The following is a 16,635-nucleotide window of genomic DNA, read 5'->3' as shown; positions in this document are numbered from 1 at the left end:
GGAGAAGCTTTGCTGGCTTCATACTATCTCAACGCGCCAAGAGGCGAGCGAGGTCGCCGACCCGAAGCGGCCACGCGCGACAGAAGTACCAAGGCATGGCGTGGCCTGTCTGCGGTCGTGCGTGTCGTATGGTCGCACGTTGCTCATCTGCAAGGATGCCAGCCCTTCGTACCAGCAGTCAACTCGCCCATCGACATCGTTGAAGACGGTCATGAGAGTGACATGACGAAGAAGACGAGGAGGAAGCATGATGTGTGTGTATATTGTGGCTAGCTGCTCAAAACCGTCTACGTCCTAGTGCACTCTAGTCCTATGTCTTAGCCCTTCATGTGATCTTGCACAAAACTGAACGAGTCCTTCGACATAAAGTTGAAGCCGGACGACGCCTTGGACGCGTCTTCGTTCGGGTCCTGGATCGTCTTGGCAATGTAGTTGGTCGGGATCATCGCCGCGCCCATGACCGGGCCTTGCTGCATCGCGCCCCGGGGCATCATGGGCGCTTGCGACTGCATGTACTGCATTTGCTGCATTTGCTGCATCTGCTGCATTTGCTGCATGTATTGCATTTGCTGCTGCTGCTGGAGGAGCATCTGAGGGTGCATCTGCTGCTGCGGCGGCATTTGCTGCTGCGGCGGCATTTGCTGTTGCGGTGGCATTTGAAGCAGTGGGTCAAAGGATGCGACGGGGTTCGAGGACGTCGGCTTGGCCTCGCCGCCGCCGAGGGTCAGCCCACCAAACATGTCGGTCGTCGCCTGCACCGGCGTCGGCGCCGCTGCCGTCGCGGGCTGAAGACCTTCAAAGAGCGACACGGCCGGCGCCGGCGTCGTAGGGGCCGCGTCTTCAAACCCGCCGAGAAGATCGGTGCTCGCGGCCGTCGAGCCCCGGTGCGCGCGGGACGCCGATCGCTGCTTGGGCTCGGATGGCGCCGCCGACGTCGCGTGGCCGAGCGTGTGGAGAATCTTGACCGCACGGTCGCGGACAGCCGCCTTCTCCGAGTTGGTCGCTTGCTGGAGCGCGTCATAGTTGTCGGCAAAGTACTCGTGGAAGGTTTCGCAGCCGCTCGTGTTGAGGAGGCCGTCAATGACCGTGAGGGCTTTGGACACCACCTGCCACGCGTCGTTCTCGAGGCACTCGTCGAGGATCGGGCCGACAACCTCCGCGTCCAGCGTCAATGCGCTCTTGAGAAACGCGTCGAGCTTGTCTTTGGGCGGCACGGCGCGCATCCCGCCCGGTGGGCAGAGCGCTTGGATCACATTGCGCTCGTACGAGCCGTCCGAGGCCGCGCCGGACGTCTGGCCCACGACCGGCTGCGGGTCCGACGGGCGGCGGTAGCCGTACGAGTTGGGCGGCTGCGTCGCGCCCGTGTTGTTCCAGTCGGGCGTCGAGTACCGACCTTCGTTGCGGTACTTGTCGCCGGGCGACTGCGACGGCTGGCGCACGGGCACGGGCGCAGGGGCGGCCGCCGGCACCGCATCCCACACACCGCCGACACGGCCCTTCTTGCGGTCGCCATCTAGTAGCATCGGATATGATATATAGGTTGTAGAGCCGTCGGGATCGAATACCGTAGGCACGCTGCTTGAGGTCCTTGGCGGCCGACGACCGATCGTCATGCGGGCCTCCGTAGCCGCTGCTGCCGCCGTAGCCAGAGCCACCGGGCGCGTTGTAGCCCGTGGGACCGCCGTACGTGGTGGGTCGGTACGGCTCGGACGGGTTGTACGTCGAGTTGGCGTTGGGGTTGTACGCGCCGCTCGTCGGGCCGCGGTTCGTGGCAAAGCTCCAGCCGTCGGGCGGATTCTGCGAGCCCGGCGGGCCGCCCGCAAACGTGACCTGGGGCTCGTTCGTGCGGAACTTGGACGCCTTGTCCTTCAAGTTTTCGAGGAAACCCTTGTCTGCTAAGGTAGTATGAGTCAAATAAGACTGCAATAAGGTTGTACATACCTTTCTTGTCCTCAAAGAGCGGGTTGCCCATGCCCGTGAGCTGCGGGCCACCAAATGGCGCCGGGGGTGCACCGTTCGGAGGGTAAGCGGGACCACCGTAGCCTTGCTGCGGCGCCTCCGCGCCCGGGTACGGCGGGCCGTTGTAGCCGCTGGAGCCGCCACCAGGGTACGCCGGTCCTTCGTAGCCGCCCTGGCCAGGCGGCGTCGGCCCGTTGTAGCCATTCGGGCCACCATACCCGCCGGGACCACCGTAGCCGCCTTGGCCGCCGTATTGACCCGGACCATTGTTGAAGTTGCCGTTGCTAAAGTTTTGCGTCGGCGCCTGCTCCTTGCTGCCCCACGAGAGCTTGTTGGACCAGCCGCCTGAGGGCTGCGGCTGCATTGCGTCCGGGTTGCCGACGCCCTTGATGCGACCTTGGATGCCCGCCGCCGCCATCGGCGCCGTGTTCGTGTCAAAGATGGCTTCGAGGCACTCTTTCGCGGCCTCGCGCACACGGCGGTAGTACTCGTCGCCCTTCAACGGATCCGGCGGCCCGCGAAACTCTACATCATCCATGACGTTAGGTTAGCCGCTGCAATGTAGCGTGCGCGAGCGTACGCAGGGCCTCTTTGACGAGGGGCACGTGCTTCTGCATGTCCCGGCGGAACTCGCCGCGGCCTTCTCGACACACTTGCTTGATGACCTGGAGCGCTTTGTACTTGATGTTGGGCTGCTTCTTCTTGAGGCGGCCGATGAGGTACTCCTGCACCTTCATGCAGGTCTCATACGAGTGGTTCGTCATGCGCGCGATCTCCCCGTAGAGGTACCCCGGCGTCGGCGCGTCCGCGTCCTCCGTCGCGCGGGCGAGCACGTTCTTGTCCATCCTCTCGTCGTCTTCGAAATATGGGGCAAAAAGCTGCCTTCCGTACCCGGATACACTATCCGGACAGTTGAGATCCAACAACGACACCTGGACCAATGAGAGCGCGAGATTCGCACAAAACTCAACTGCGCCCACTTTTGACGTGGATCCACTTCGTTCAAACTCAAAACCTCGCATGTAGAGGCCCCACGGGCTCGACCGCTGCTGTACATAGTACCGAGAATGCACGGCAACCTATAATGCAAATGCATTGGACAAGCGAAGGACTCGGTGTTTGTTCGCACGCGCTGTTGTGTGCAGTACGCAGTAGACGGTAGCACATAAGATTGTCGGATTGAGTTGAGCGTCGTGTGCTGGATTTCTTGGGCGGTTGAGTTGAGTGCGTCAGGTTATCAGCTCAGATCTTATGATACAAATACCAAGTGCGTTGACTGGCTAGTTGAAACTCAAAACTCAAGCAGCGCGAGTAATAGCATGCGAAACGCAGTGAGCGTGCATTGGGACATGCGGTCGGCGAGATATCTTTGTGCTCGTCGGATGCGGCCATCTTGCCACAGCGTTGACCGCTTTGCAGCTTGGGGCGCTGCTACGAGAAGGCGTCCTACATCGCGCTGGTTATGTCAATACCAAACTCAAACTCAACAAATAGATCGGAGCGAGCTATAAATAGCCCGTTGATGACAAAAGGGCAAGATGGCGGGTCGCACCGGCCAACTCGGCGACCGACTATTCACAAATTTGGCGGGAAATGAGCGCAGACCTCAAGTGTCAATACAAGACGGGCAAGTGCTTCAAGGAGCGGACGCGGAAGCGCAATGGCGAAGTTCACTCGCTCTGCGAAGAGCACCGGCTCAAGCAGAACACGATCCAGCGCCGGAGCGACCGCAAGTACCAGTCGGTGCACGCTGTTCGACGGAAGGAGCGGTCCGAGCGAAAAGCGCTGCTAAAGAAGCAGGTCGCGATTGCGCAGCAGTTGCTCAACCCGACGCTGCATGTGCTCAACCCGCTGAGTCTCGTGCCCATGGCTCTCTCGACGGCGCCAGTGTTGCCGTCGTACCCACTCGCCTTTAGCAGTCCTCTCTGCACCAAGCCTAGCGATGATAGCAACATCTCTCCTGTGCTTAGCGAGATGTCCGGGCTCTTGCGCGGCAACAAGATTGTGACCAAGTCCTTCGAGTGGGCAGACGCGGTGGCACCGAGCAGTAAATTGCCGGCTCCAGCGCACATCGTTCGACGCGACGTGTTTGCCAGCGCGCCGACCGAGACGCCACCCAACGATGCGTGGACGGACGACGACGTGCAGTTGTTGCAGTCGATCTTGCTCGTCTAGTACACTGTCGTGTGTATATCTTTAGTAATACACAGTGCGTTATTTACCAACGATTTCACCTCAAATCTAGAAGCTCGCATACCTCAACCCTAACGTTCGATAGCACTGGAAAGAGGCGGAAGCTGGGCGCGCGAGATCGACGTGTCTGCAGAGTGTCGGCAAAGACTGTACTTCTTCGCAGCAGAAAAATGCTGTCGGTCAAAGCATTACCTTCGAGTCGCGACGCCTCGCCTCTGTGCGCACGTCACAAGGAAACGCATTCGCGCTTGGGACGTCCGCGGTGGACTCGTGGACGCATCCGCATAGAATGATAGACACTACGCCAAGATCTTATCGAGAGAAAAGAAAGACCTGGTTCGAAGGGATGATCGCTGGGGCTGCTGGCATGGAAGCGAGTAGCCACAGCAACATTTTCATGCCACAAAAGCCGCCGTGTTGGCACTTTGGGGCGCTCGGGGCGTCGGAAGCCGTTGCAGTTCGACCTTTTCACATTGCAGTTCGTCGATGGCCATGCGCGATCTTTCTCCGAAGCAAGATTCAGGTTCGAATGTTGGGCCACATACAAATATCAAGAGGTGGGTCCGCGGCGCAAGCTGTTTGAATATCCCAGATTCAAGTTGAAGGCACCCACATGTCCCGGTCGGCATACAAACTCTAAGACGCTTTCTATTTTTAGCTCAAATGACTTGGCAGCACGACAGCGTCGCTTTTTTCTGCTCAAAACCAAATTATTTAAATTCAAAAATATTATAATAATACAAAAAGTGTGTTGCGTCATCCCGGGTCGTGCGCCGCGGTATTGGTCAACAATTTTAATTCGCCGGGATGCGCGCCTCAAGTTTTTTATTCGTCTCGGCGTCGATAAACTTGGTTTCAGTATCACCATATGACGCCATGGAAATTAATTTGAAGTCTGGTGTCGCATCTCGGGCACACTTAATAATCCATGCGCAACCTGGATGACGAATCTGGTTTCAATATTCAATTTCGCAGTATATCGGTTGAAAGAGGCATTTGGGGGGCAAATACTATTTTCTAAAGATGGATAATGAGAGGTAATGCATACTGAGAGAGGCGACGACGCTCCGGTTCGCCGAGGAAGAAGATTCTTGTGACTTCGGATTGTGACCAATCCCACACCGCGAAATCCTAACGACGGCGTTTCATTGGTGGAATCCAGTGCCATGTTGTGGGCTTCGAATCCTGGAGGGTTTTTGTTGCGTTTAAAAAAATACGATGTGAAACTGGCCATGCAGCGTGTGGTATACAAACTCCAAGAGAGTTGCGGCACGGTTTTTTGCGCAAATTTTCATTTTTCATTTTCACCACGCCTGCCAGCGAAGATCCCAGCATCTCTTCCTGCATCGACATCCGACCTCGATGACCCCTCGCACTGACGAAGCCCGCTCCATGGACGCGGAAGCGGACCTGGACTTCCTCATGCAGAAGAACATGCGCAAGCTGCGCATGAAGGCCGTCGCCAAGAAGAAGAGCGCGATGAACGTCCCGACACACCCGCTCACGGCGCACTCGTTCGCGACCATCTCGCCTAAGGAGAAGAGACGCGAGCCCAAACCGCATGTGCTCAAGAAGGACTTCTTCGCCGTCGACGTGCCCAAGCTACACGCTGCCGAGGCCTCGTCGCCGGACGAGAAGCGCCGCAACATTACGATTTTTGAGTGCGCCAAGCTCTTCAACGACAAGGGCCAGGTGCTCACGCCGCAAGAGTTTGAGCTCGGCGGGTCGCCATGCAGCATGTCGCCGAGCCCGAGCAGCGACTACGGCTCGTTCGGCTCGCTCGGCCGCAAGTCGAAGAAGTTGCACAAGAAGTCGCTCAAGACCAAGCCGCTCACGACGTCGCAGATGCTCCGCGAGATGGCCTGGGAGCAGCTCATGCTCGAGCTCATGACTGCGCTCCTCCCGCGCATCGACGTTCTCTCGGAGCTCAACCGCAACCTCGTCGTGTCGCGCTCGCCCGGCAAGCCCGGTCAAACCATGGACCTTGTCGCTTTCCAGCAGCACCTCTCGGCGCGGCTCCTCCAGCTGCACACGGAAGAGACGGAGCTGCCCGCGCCGTTCACACCGGCAACCAAGCTGGTTCAAATGTACATCAACGCAAGCCTTGTCCAGCACATCACGTACGAGTTCATGAAGATCAAAGACGCGCGTGCGATCGCCGCGCACACCGACATCCTGCTCGCCATCTACGACACGGTGCCGGGTCTGCGCTTTGACATTCTCAACGCAATCGAAGCTGTCGGCATTGAGCTCTACAACCTCCAAGCATCGTCGCCCTCAGGCCTCTCGATGGAGGGCATCGTCAATCTCCTCGGCCACCTCGTCCGCTTCCAGCACGACCTCTCGGTGCAAAGCCAGGAAACCATGTTTGACGATATGGAAGACGACGGCCTTGCCTCGAGCGACGATGACGTGGCGGTCTACGAAAGCGCCAAGCGGTCGCTGTCGATGTTTTGCCGATCGTGGTCGCTCTCGACGGTCTCGCCCAACGACAAGTACCCTGGCGACTCGTCCTTCTCGGGCAGCGCCAACCTCGGGTCCAACCCCACCGTCAAGGCCCTTGTGTCGACCTTGACGGCGCTGACCAAGGCGTCGCCGCACCACAGCCTCGACTTTCTCTTGGGCTGCTTGCTGCGGCGGTGGCCTGCCCGGTGCACGTCGCGGCAGCTGCTCTTCCTCCGCCTCCTCGCGGTGCAGCTCGTGCAACTGGCGTCGGCCAATGTGTACCTCGAGCATTTTCCCAAGGCGGTCTTCGATGCGTTCAACCGCATCCGCCTCTGCATTTTGTCGCCACATGTGCTCGTGGCGCGCGAGGCCGGCGGCCTCTGCGACGACATGCAGCTGCAGCACCTCTTCTTGTCGCGCGACAAGACGTTGCTCGACATGGTCTCGTCGGCGCTGCACGACAACGCCAAGCTCCACTGGAACAAACAGATCCAGTCCCTCTCAGACGATCGCTTCGATGCGATGCTCGACCTTGCGTGAGCCAGTCCCGTACAGTAGAAGAAACCCACAAAAACAACACGACTATTTAACCTTGGCAGCAGCACGCGCCGTCTTCTGCGACCCGTCCGATGCGCTCGCATCTTGGACGCGCATCTTCGTCGCGCCGTGCTGCTGCCAACCCCTCTCAATCTTTGTCGCTCACTCATCTCATCTCGTATTCTCTTTGTAGATGACTGCGCCGACACTGCCGTTAGCCAGCTCAGTTTGCCGTAATCTCAATGCAATCTGGGTTTCGTTCTCGGATTGTGTTGTATCTGAGTTGCTGGGCAGAAGCTTGGATCTGGTACCAACCCAGACGAACGACCCAGAAGCGAGACGACGGTAGTACGAGGGTCGTGCGTTTGATCAGATGCAAAGCGGTCGCCAAGAAAAGCTTTGGCTGACGTGGAAGGTTGACGTGAGAGCTACTACGGTGCTCGCCGCATCTGGCACGGGTAAGCTATCGTATAGCCAGGCACGGTCATTACTCCGCAGTTGGTGACGCACCATTTCACAGAACCAATTTGCCGTGCTACCTCGGGATCGGCGCGGTTGAAGTGGCAAGGAGTGTGGTTGATCGTTCGGCCGAGCATTCTTGTGGTCGACACTGCCGGGACCGTTCCAGAACCATTGGCCATGCGTGATGCGCGAGACTAGATCTGGACACAATGCGGATTCTGCCCTAGGGTGCATGCCACGCGGCTTCAAAGTGCAAGGAGCAGTGCCACCATGACTTCTCTCTGCAGCTAAAATCACGCCACTTTGAACCTTGCCACCGGTCTCGACCGCGCTACCCTTCATCGCACAGGCGCGATTAGGTATATAGACTGCATTCTGTACATTGTGCTCTGCGTTCATGGCGGTCATGTCGAAAACGTCACCGTGCAGCCGTCCACTGGGGGCTCAAGTGCGGTGGGTTTAGCCATTTTGTTGCGGCTGCCCAGCGCTGTGATTGGTCATAATCCCGACGTCCACAAAGCCGACAATGGCCGACGACGCCCGAGCCCAGCGCCGCGCCCGCATCCTCGCAAGCCAAGAGAAGCGTCTCAAGTACGTGACGGGGCAGACGGGGTCGCTCGCGCCCGCCAAGGACCCAGCCCATGACACGCTCGAAGAGATGGCGAAGGAGCTCGAGAACGAAGAGGCGGCGACCAAGGAGCTCGTGATGCCCTCCGTGCGCGTGGACCCCGCCCAGCGCCGCCGCGACGCTGCGCTGCGAAAGGCCAAGCAGCAAGAAAAGGTCGCCGAGCGCCTTGGTAATGTCGAGAAGGAAAATGAACCCGAGACGCCAGCGACGGCGGCAACGACCTCGACCACGCCGACGACCACGGCCGTCCAGGCGCCGACGCGCACCGCAGACACGGCCAAGTCCAACTACTCGCGCGACGTGACCATGTTCAAGATGGAGCAAACGGGCGCGCTCCTCGTGATTCTCATTGCCGCGATCGTCGTCGGGCTGACGCTGGACCTCGAAGGCCTCACCGCGTCGGTGCTCTCTAACCCACAGTACGCCGCCGTCCAGGCGCTCCTCGCGCAGGGCATCCCGATTGAGTCGGTCAAGCAGCAGCTCGAGCGCGACCAGGTACTTGTTACTATGTACTTCTCCAATCCCTCATGTTGCATGCTAGATGGACGTGACGATCCTCGACCACATCCAAGCGTCGCTGGCTCGTGGTGACAGCGTTGCGCCAGCGTCCTCGAGCTGGTTCCTGCCGTCGTTTTCGCACCCGCCGCTCATGCTCTTCCCCGTCGCGATTCGCCTCCTCTTCTCTGTGCTCTTCAAGGTCGCCCGCAGCATCGTGGGTGTCCCCGTGACAGGCGACCACGAAGCCGACGACTCGGGCATGATCATGAAGATGGTGCTCAGCCAGGTGCCGATGCTCCGTGACATTCTTCGCATGGGCAAAAAGCTCTTTGATGACGTGTGCGTGCTTGTGGTGCTCGTCTGCGTCACTGCCGCGCTCCGCGTCGTCGTCCTCTCAGCCTAGCGACTCTTCGACTACCTGTTTTCTTGCTAATTAGTCAATCCTTTTTCTAGTCGCTGGCAAAGAGGAGGCTCGGGTTGGCCTGCACAAGCATCTCCTTGATCGCGATCACATCAAAGCTCTCGGACTCCAAGTTGGTCACAATGCGCTGGATGCTCCTAGATGTAGTGCACATGACCAGATTGCAATCGATACCAGATTTGAAAGTACGCCGTAAAAACTGGTTTGAGGTGGGCTTGAACCTTTCGACCGTCGCGGCGCGGCTTGCCTTCCCAGCCGTTGTGACCGCCGAGCGTGAGCCACTTAGGCACTTCCAGCATCAACGGCTCATACTTGCGCATCGTCGACGGGTCGACAAGATTGGAGACGAACGTCGAGAGCGCTGCGAGACTGTGCTCGGGCTACCACAAACTATAGTTAGTTAGTCGGCTCGTGTAGTCGAAATATACTTGGAACCAAAAGACGAGGTTGGCCTCTTCCTTGAAGACGACCATGTCCAAAAAGTCCTTCTCGTACGCCATGTACTTGTAGTCGAATAGTTGTTTCTGGAGGCTACTGTGTTTGGCAAAGACCCAGTCCCGGCGCGCGTCCAGGAGGAAAATACCCGGCTCAAACACGTCCCGTGGGATCGACTGGTAGCTGCGCTCGAGCGCCGAGAGCGAGAAGAAGACCGTGCGCCGGAGACTCGGCGGGTGCGGCCATTTGATGGACGCCGGGCGCGATGGCAGCGCCGAGCTCGTTGCGATTGCGCGCGCCGCTTCTTCCGCGTCGAGCTCGCGCAGCTCTTGTGTGATGCGCTTGACGTCCTCTGTGGCGCCACGTTTGGTGGCTTTCTGAAGCCGTTCCAGTCGACTCTCGCGCTGTAAAAGGTGCTGGAGCTGGTACATCTAACGCCAACCATCCATAGCCATCTCTCTTATCAAAGGCGACGGCGTACGAGCTGCTCGGGCAGCAGATTTGGACGGTACGCGCGCCGGTCTTGAAGTGCTTCCCGGAGCTCGCTCGTGGACATGGCCCACGGTGTCGTCACGGGGCCGTGGCCCGGCAGACGCAGAAAGATCGTGTCACCGTTCCCAACGTCTACGTGAACATTATTGTCTTGTACTGTGTGGACTTGGTTGTACAGTAAATGTCGAGGTGGGCGTCGTGACGCAGGATGCGTCCTTGAAAGCTGAAAATGTGCTCCGAGATCGGAACGGTCGCGAGCTTGTGCTTGGCGATGCGCCACTGCTCGACGAGGAACGCCTGGAGCGTCTCGATCGTCGCGAGCTTGGAGACGCGCGTCGTAAACTTGTCGGTGCGCGACTCTTGGCACGTGCTCACGTACACAGTCATCTCTTGCACGAGGCGGGCGCCGACCTTGACCTGCTTGACCGGCATGCGTCGGGTATTTTTAGGTGGATGAATCTCAACAATATATATGCATTAGGGAGTGTATTGGTGTAGAACGTCCTTTGATTGACGACCAAACGCTAGGATTCTATGGTCCTTTCCCGCTCTAAAGATGTGTGCGCTCCGTACCTCGATTTCGCCCGCGACGTTGGCTTTTCGGTCCCCTGTTCCATAGGATGTTAGGGGCCGTCATGACCAACCAATGCAAAAGACATAGAGGACGCTGTATACGTCTTGGTTCTCTGCAGCAACACAAGGGCTATCCTTGTACCAGGTTTCGGTGCCAAGCTTTTTGGCGGACGCAATACCTCTCGTCCAGACGCCAAGGACGCCGAGCTCGAATCGCGGGTAGGGTTATCCTTCCGAGCCCAGAGACGCGTTTTTGCATGCGTCTGTTGATGGCACGAGTCGTCGCGCGCCGTAGATGACGGGTGTTGTCGTCACTCTAGTCGTATCCATGCGCCCGTGGTCCATGAAGAGTCGGTCGCACAACATCGCACTGCTCAGGTCTCTTGCGCCAATCGGACGGGTTCCTTGAGCGACCTCCATTGCGAACAGCTATAAAGCCGTGTGCGTATGGACAATAGAAACGCCATGGGCATCTCGCTGCCCTTACGGTCGTGCTCGGCGCATACTTCCAGGTCGTGCGCGTTTGCTTGATGACAGTTGCGTGTGTCTAGCCTTTGTGCCCCGGGGCACGACAGTGCACCTTCCAGCACGGATACTGCAACGGCATGGCGCGTTTGGTTATTTGCCGCATAGCGCAATCCAGCCATGCCCACGGACGTCGAGCTCTTCCGCCCGGCGGCGACGATCGCCATGTACGCGGACGTGCGCCACGCGACGCTGCAGAACGGGCTCAAGGTCGAGTACGCGGTCCATGGCGCCGACGACGCCGCCGAGAAGGTCCTTCTCATCATGGGCCTCATGGCCGAGAAGGAAGCGTGGCTGCCGTTGATCGCGACGCTCCTGGACCCGAGCTCGCCGTCGGCGCGTCGGTATCAGTTCGTGACGTTTGACAACCGTGGCGTCGGCGGCACGGACCACCCGTCGGGGCTGTACACGACGTCGATGCTCGCGAACGACGCTCTGCAGCTGCTCGACCACCTCGGATGGCACCACGCCCACATCGTGGGCATGAGGTAAGCGCTAGCGCTCCATTGCACTGTGTCACCAAGCGTCGGTGGGTAGCATGGGCGGCATGATCTCGCAGGAGCTTGCGTCGGCGGCGCCTGAGCGCGTCAAGTCGCTCGGGCTCATTGTGACGTCGCCCGGGTTTGTTCAAGGCGCGACGCCCCGCCCGATGCAGCTCGGCGGCTACTGGGAGCTCGCAAAGAACCTCTTCTCAACCTCGCGCCACGAGATTGCAACCAAAATGATACACGTACTCTACACGGAGGAATACCTCAGCCGCACGGATGCGGAAGGTGTCGCGTACGGCACTCACGTGTACAACTACCACTGGGAACGTCTCGCCCACAGCCGGGCGACAGCGACAGGTATGTGCGGCCAGTACTCGGCGGTGCTGCGGCACCACATGAGCGCGGCGCGGCTGCGAGCGATCGCCAAGGCCGGGTTCCCGATCTTGATCATCGGCGCGCGGCTGGACCGGCTCTTGCATCCCAACAACTCGGACATCCTCGCACGTCTCCTCAAGGGCGCCAAGACGCGCAAAATCATCTACGAAGACGCAGCCCATGGCGCCCACATTGAGAAACGCGTCGAGATCGCAATGGCCCTCGATGCGCATTTCCAGACGCGAAGTCTCTTGTAGCGACGACATTGACCCAATTTCTAGCTAATATGATGTCTTTCAATCGTCACTCTAGTAGCCTCTTAGTGTATTCGCTTGGACTATTTGCGAAATGTTAAAGAGGTATTCCGCGAAAGACCGAGCAAAATCCAAAGTCAAAATGATCCAAGAGACAGAGTCTCCGTGTCATTCTCTGGCATTGGCTGGGCTGTGCACCAAGTGCAGCAAATGACTGCGACGCGACCCACCAAGACGCGTTGAGGACTTGGACTACTTGTAGAGCACATGGTACCCATGTGCAATCGCTGACAAGGAGGCAGCCAGGTCCAAAACCTCTGAGAATCGATATGCTCCGATCGCCGACATCTAATGCTGCTTCATTCGGGTGTCCATAGCGCGACCAAATGCAGAGATGGCCTTATGTACCAATGTTTGGTGCTCCACACGCTGTGAGAGGTTCTCTACGCATGTGAATTCGCTGCAAATGACGCTATTTGAAGGCAACCCCCTGAAAATCAATAAGATCGGATCGCCGACATCTTGAGCCGCTTCATTCGGCACCAGCGAGGGTATGACAAATTTATACATCGGTGCACAGTTTTCCCTTGCCAATGCGCGTCAACCATCGATTCTATATGACTTTACAGGCCTTCCAAACGCAGAAAATTGGATTCTACTTTAAATGTGGTTAGATATGGCTATATGTGGTAAGTGCATCTACTACACTTTGGCTTATAACTTTAGCTGTACACCTCAAACGCCGGCGCGGCATAGCCCTATGTACTCTAAATAGTGTCCTCTATCGCTCGACCAAGCTGGGGCGCTTTCATTTTCAAACGAGGGTTGGTCGACCGGTCGCCCTCAGGACCGGCGATGGCACAGACTGTCGCGCGGGATTGGTCAAAAAGCGAAGAAATGAGCCAATCAAACGTGATATTTGATAAACCATTTTATGACTGGATCATTGTATTGACGTGGCGCCGTGATCACGCTCGAACACCAATCGTCGAGCAACGACAATACCATATACTGTATATATATATATGGTATTGTCGTTGCTCGACGATTGGTGTTCATATATATATATATATGGTGCTTGTCGTATAAATCATGTTTCTTTTGTTATTTGTTAAATTGACTACTTCATTATTATCTACTGCGACGTATTCTAGCTACAATAAGCCCAACTCGTGGGCTCTCGCCAGCAACCCGCGCAGCAAGGTCTCTTCGTACTCGAGCGCCACGTCCAGTCGCCCCGGAGGACAAGGTGCGAGGACCAAGTATGGCTCGTGCACCATCGGCTGCCCCGTCTCGATCGCTGTGATAGCGCGGACCAGCGTATCGATCGCTGCAACACGCTCGTCTGGTGTCCAGAGCAGCGGCGGCGCGTGCAGGAAGTTGCCTGTCCGAGGAATGCGGTGGAGGCTCGGTGCTTGCTGAAGAATCGCTTGCTGCATGATCGCCATTGGCGACTTGCTTTCGGAGCTCTGTGCGTCGGTGTCAGCTTGCGCGGCGGCTGAATCAGCCACAAGTGTTGGCGCCAATGTCATCGAGGTGCTTGGAATGCAGTCTGTTGCGTCGTCGAGGGTCGTCGTCGTAGGTTCGGTGGCTTGTTGGAGACGTGCAATGGTGGCGTGTTGCTCGTCAATGGTCCGTTGAGCCACAGCGAGCTTTGTCGTGAGCTCTGTGATTCGGGCTAGTGCAATCTCGAGTAGCGTTGCAGCCTTCGGAGCAGGCGCCGTTGAGCGCACTGGCGCTGGCGTTGTGGTGGCAGCCGGGGCTGCCTTTTTGTGGGGAGCAAGCGTAGGCTTGGCCACCAGCTTGGTTGTCTTGGCCGTGGGCCGGGTCACTGGTGTCTTTTTGGGCTGTGGCTTGGGGCTCGGCACTGGCTTGGCTGCTGTGCGTGCTTGCTTGGCCTTGCGGCGCTGCTCGGTGGCGTAGAGAGCGGGGTAGGTCTCGCGGAAGAGCTGTTCTTCGCGCGCGCGGCGCTTGGCCTCCTTGTCTTGGATGTGCTGGCTGTTGTAGAGCATGGTGTTTCGATAATGTCGCGATGCCATTGCGCTCGTCGTAAAAGCGATTTGCAGGTTTTTCCCTGGTGAAGCGACGGGGCATGCTAGCTTTTACTCGCAGCCTTTACAGCCCGACAGTTCATAGCCATGGTTTTTGCGCTATCGCAGGATGGACGCCATCAACCTTCCGCGATTGTTTAGCAGGCTTTTGACCTAGACATACCACTGCGAGCAACGATCTAGCTCGCACTTTGAAACAATACTTATTGTGGACCTTTGCCGTGCACCGCGTCGATGCAATGCAACGAGAGACTGCCACGTCATGAAACCGATGGATCACTCTCTCAGCCTTTATAGCTTTTGCAACGCTATGACGCATGTTTCAGCATAACGTCTTCTTCATGCAAGCTGTGCTCACATCGAGGATGCACCATCATGTCCGCCGCTGCGAGAGGACCGACACCAAGACCCAGCGGCGTTCAGACGTGTACCTCTCAACCTCTTAGCCACACACCCACACACGCGGTACCATAGCATGTAGCTCCAAGCGCCATCACATTGACGTTATAAAATGCACTCTTCCACAAAAGGCACGTCACGGCGCGGTAGGCTCGACGGCAAAATGGTCGTGGAGCGCGGCGGCCACCTCGCGGCGCATCTGGTTTTGGACGCAGTGGCCCGACGATTCGAAGAAGACCTTGCGCGTGTGCGGACCCTCGAGGTGCAGAAAGAGGTAGTCGGCGTTCTTCGGGTGCAGAATCCAGTCGTGCGCGGCGCCGACGATGAGCATCGGAAACCCGTGGGCGCGCACGGCCTCAAGCCGCGCCGGACTCATGTTGTGGCCAAAGACCGCCGCGTGCTGGCCCTGCACGCCCGCCAAGTTGAACGTGACGCCGTCGAGGAGCTCGAGGTGGTACTGATGCAGCATCGCATGCACCGTGCGGCCGTCCGACGTCGTCTGCGCGAGGTAGTGCTTGGGATAGAGCGTGCTCATCATCGTGTCGACGATGTCGTGCATCGTACGCGCAAAGCCAAACTTGGCCATCGTCAGGTACGTCGCAAACTGCGCAATGCCGGGAAACGCGCCCGTCGTGTGCCCCGGTGACGACACGATGAGCGCGAGCGACCGGACGAGGTGCGGCGCTGCGTACGCGAGCTCTTGCGCCACCATGCCGCCCATGCTACACCCAATGACGATGAGATGCATGCTCAAACAAGGATGGATCGGTGTACCTGACGCCGACGACATGGACGCGGGTCCAGCCGAGGTGCTCGAGAAGCAACCGCGCGTCGTCTGCCAAGAGCGCGGTCGTGTAGCGCACGAACGGCTTGTCCGAGCCGCCAACACCACGGTTGTCGAGCGTCACAATCTGGTACTGCGCGTGGTGGTGCGTCGACTGGTCGAGGAGCGTCGCGAGCAGCGGCGTCCACGTCTCCTTCTCGCCCATGAGGCCCATGAGGAGCAGGATCTTGTGCGGCGCGTCGTCGCCGGCGCCGTGGACAGCGTACTCCATGTGCAACCCGTTGGGCAAGTCGACGTGGCGGATGTCCTGGAAGAGCGCCTTCACGGTCGCTTGCGAGTAGACGGCCACGTCATCGAGCATCTTCAAGGCGGCGAAATGCAAACTGCGACTGCAGGATCCATCCTCGGCCATGACCACGTCGGCGTCTCGCAACGGTGATGTCATGCGGATCTGCAACACAGAATGTAGGTCCTATTTTTCCGAAGCGAGTAGCTCGACGGCAAGCGACTGACGCCAACCAACGGCTCGTATGACGAACGCGCGTCGATGACACGGGGCGACCGATCGACGCTATCGCGTCACGCAACGGGCGAGGGCCAAGACCAGCGATGCTAGTGCAACACACCCACTGCAGTGCGCCGTCTGAACTATTGCATGTGGCTTTGCCTGGGCAGACCATAATGATCCAGAGCCGTCGCAACAGCGCTTTGATCGTGGTCGCGGACGCTATAGGTTGCTGTCGGCAATCACGGAAGGTATATATCATTTTCTTCAGCGACAACTAGAATCGAAAACTGAGCGGTTGGTCCATGGCTGAGGCGATCGAGAAGCAGCGGTCTTGTCATGAGCTCGACCAAAGGACTTGCTGTCGAAGGTTACGCAGTGAGCATATCAAGCTGCTGGCCACGATGGCGCTCACCTGCACGGTACTTTGAATGCTGCCAACGATACCGGCAGTGTCGAGGGTCGCTGTCGACACCAGGTCGTTCAGAACCCTCTTGATGCGGTCGGCCTTGATCATGGAGCAAAGGTTCGACCCGTTTTGGCAAACCCTACCCAAGTGGCAAGTCGGCTGGGGACAAGAGCTGCTCGACACATCCCCGTCTTGACCATGA

General features: G+C 58.2%; 8 protein-coding genes across 8 annotated transcripts; 4 read left to right on the top strand and 4 right to left on the bottom strand.

Annotated features, from left to right (window-relative positions):
• Positions 1–235: 235 nt before the first annotated feature.
• On the bottom strand, positions 236–2,856 carry SDRG_06229 (hypothetical protein). The gene is made up of 4 exons (XM_008611996.1): positions 2,540–2,856; positions 1,942–2,484; positions 1,566–1,895; positions 236–1,513 (listed from the first exon to the last, which is right to left on the bottom strand). Exons 1-4 carry the CDS (start codon positions 2,802–2,804, stop codon positions 318–320), a joined length of 2,334 nt encoding a protein of 777 aa, XP_008610218.1. The 5' UTR covers positions 2,805–2,856; the 3' UTR covers positions 236–317.
• Positions 2,857–3,314: 458 nt separating this feature from the next.
• SDRG_06228 (hypothetical protein) lies at positions 3,315–4,224 on the top strand. Its single transcript, XM_008611995.1, has one exon. The coding sequence runs from the start codon at positions 3,553–3,555 to the stop codon at positions 4,132–4,134; it is 582 nt and encodes a 193-aa protein (XP_008610217.1). The 5' UTR covers positions 3,315–3,552; the 3' UTR covers positions 4,135–4,224.
• A 1,320-nt stretch (positions 4,225–5,544) lies between these two features.
• On the top strand, positions 5,545–7,137 carry SDRG_06227 (hypothetical protein; the record flags this gene model as incomplete). Its single annotated transcript, XM_008611994.1, has 1 exon — positions 5,545–7,137. The coding sequence occupies one exon, from the start codon at positions 5,545–5,547 to the stop codon at positions 7,135–7,137; it is 1,593 nt and encodes a 530-aa protein (XP_008610216.1).
• Positions 7,138–8,122: 985 nt separating this feature from the next.
• Positions 8,123–9,125, top strand: SDRG_06226 (hypothetical protein; the record flags this gene model as incomplete). Its single annotated transcript, XM_008611993.1, has 2 exons — positions 8,123–8,719; positions 8,766–9,125. The coding sequence occupies 2 exons, from the start codon at positions 8,123–8,125 to the stop codon at positions 9,123–9,125; spliced, it is 957 nt and encodes a 318-aa protein (XP_008610215.1).
• Positions 9,081–10,530, bottom strand: SDRG_06225 (hypothetical protein). Its single transcript, XM_008611992.1, has 5 exons — positions 10,247–10,530; positions 10,060–10,202; positions 9,572–10,009; positions 9,333–9,523; positions 9,081–9,280 (listed from the first exon to the last, which is right to left on the bottom strand). Exons 1-5 carry the CDS (start codon positions 10,500–10,502, stop codon positions 9,172–9,174), a joined length of 1,137 nt encoding a protein of 378 aa, XP_008610214.1. The 5' UTR covers positions 10,503–10,530; the 3' UTR covers positions 9,081–9,171.
• A 730-nt stretch (positions 10,531–11,260) lies between these two features.
• On the top strand, positions 11,261–12,337 carry SDRG_06224 (hypothetical protein). The gene is made up of 2 exons (XM_008611991.1): positions 11,261–11,656; positions 11,706–12,337. Exons 1-2 carry the CDS (start codon positions 11,289–11,291, stop codon positions 12,286–12,288), a joined length of 951 nt encoding a protein of 316 aa, XP_008610213.1. The 5' UTR covers positions 11,261–11,288; the 3' UTR covers positions 12,289–12,337.
• Positions 12,338–13,439: 1,102 nt separating this feature from the next.
• On the bottom strand, positions 13,440–14,297 carry SDRG_06223 (hypothetical protein; the record flags this gene model as incomplete). Its single annotated transcript, XM_008611990.1, has 1 exon — positions 13,440–14,297. One exon carries the CDS (start codon positions 14,295–14,297, stop codon positions 13,440–13,442), a length of 858 nt encoding a protein of 285 aa, XP_008610212.1.
• Positions 14,298–14,812: 515 nt separating this feature from the next.
• Positions 14,813–16,282, bottom strand: SDRG_06222 (hypothetical protein). The gene is made up of 2 exons (XM_008611989.1): positions 15,510–16,282; positions 14,813–15,457 (listed from the first exon to the last, which is right to left on the bottom strand). Exons 1-2 carry the CDS (start codon positions 15,962–15,964, stop codon positions 14,872–14,874), a joined length of 1,041 nt encoding a protein of 346 aa, XP_008610211.1. The 5' UTR covers positions 15,965–16,282; the 3' UTR covers positions 14,813–14,871.
• Between the last annotated feature and the right edge of the window lie 353 nt (positions 16,283–16,635).

Source organism: Saprolegnia diclina, assembly GCF_000281045.1.
Source record: "Saprolegnia diclina VS20 unplaced genomic scaffold supercont1.17, whole genome shotgun sequence".
In the NCBI taxonomy this organism is placed as follows: domain Eukaryota; phylum Oomycota; class Saprolegniomycetes; order Saprolegniales; family Saprolegniaceae; genus Saprolegnia; species Saprolegnia diclina.
Note: the sequence above shows the minus strand (reverse complement) of the source record. Positions and strands in the feature narration are given on the sequence as shown.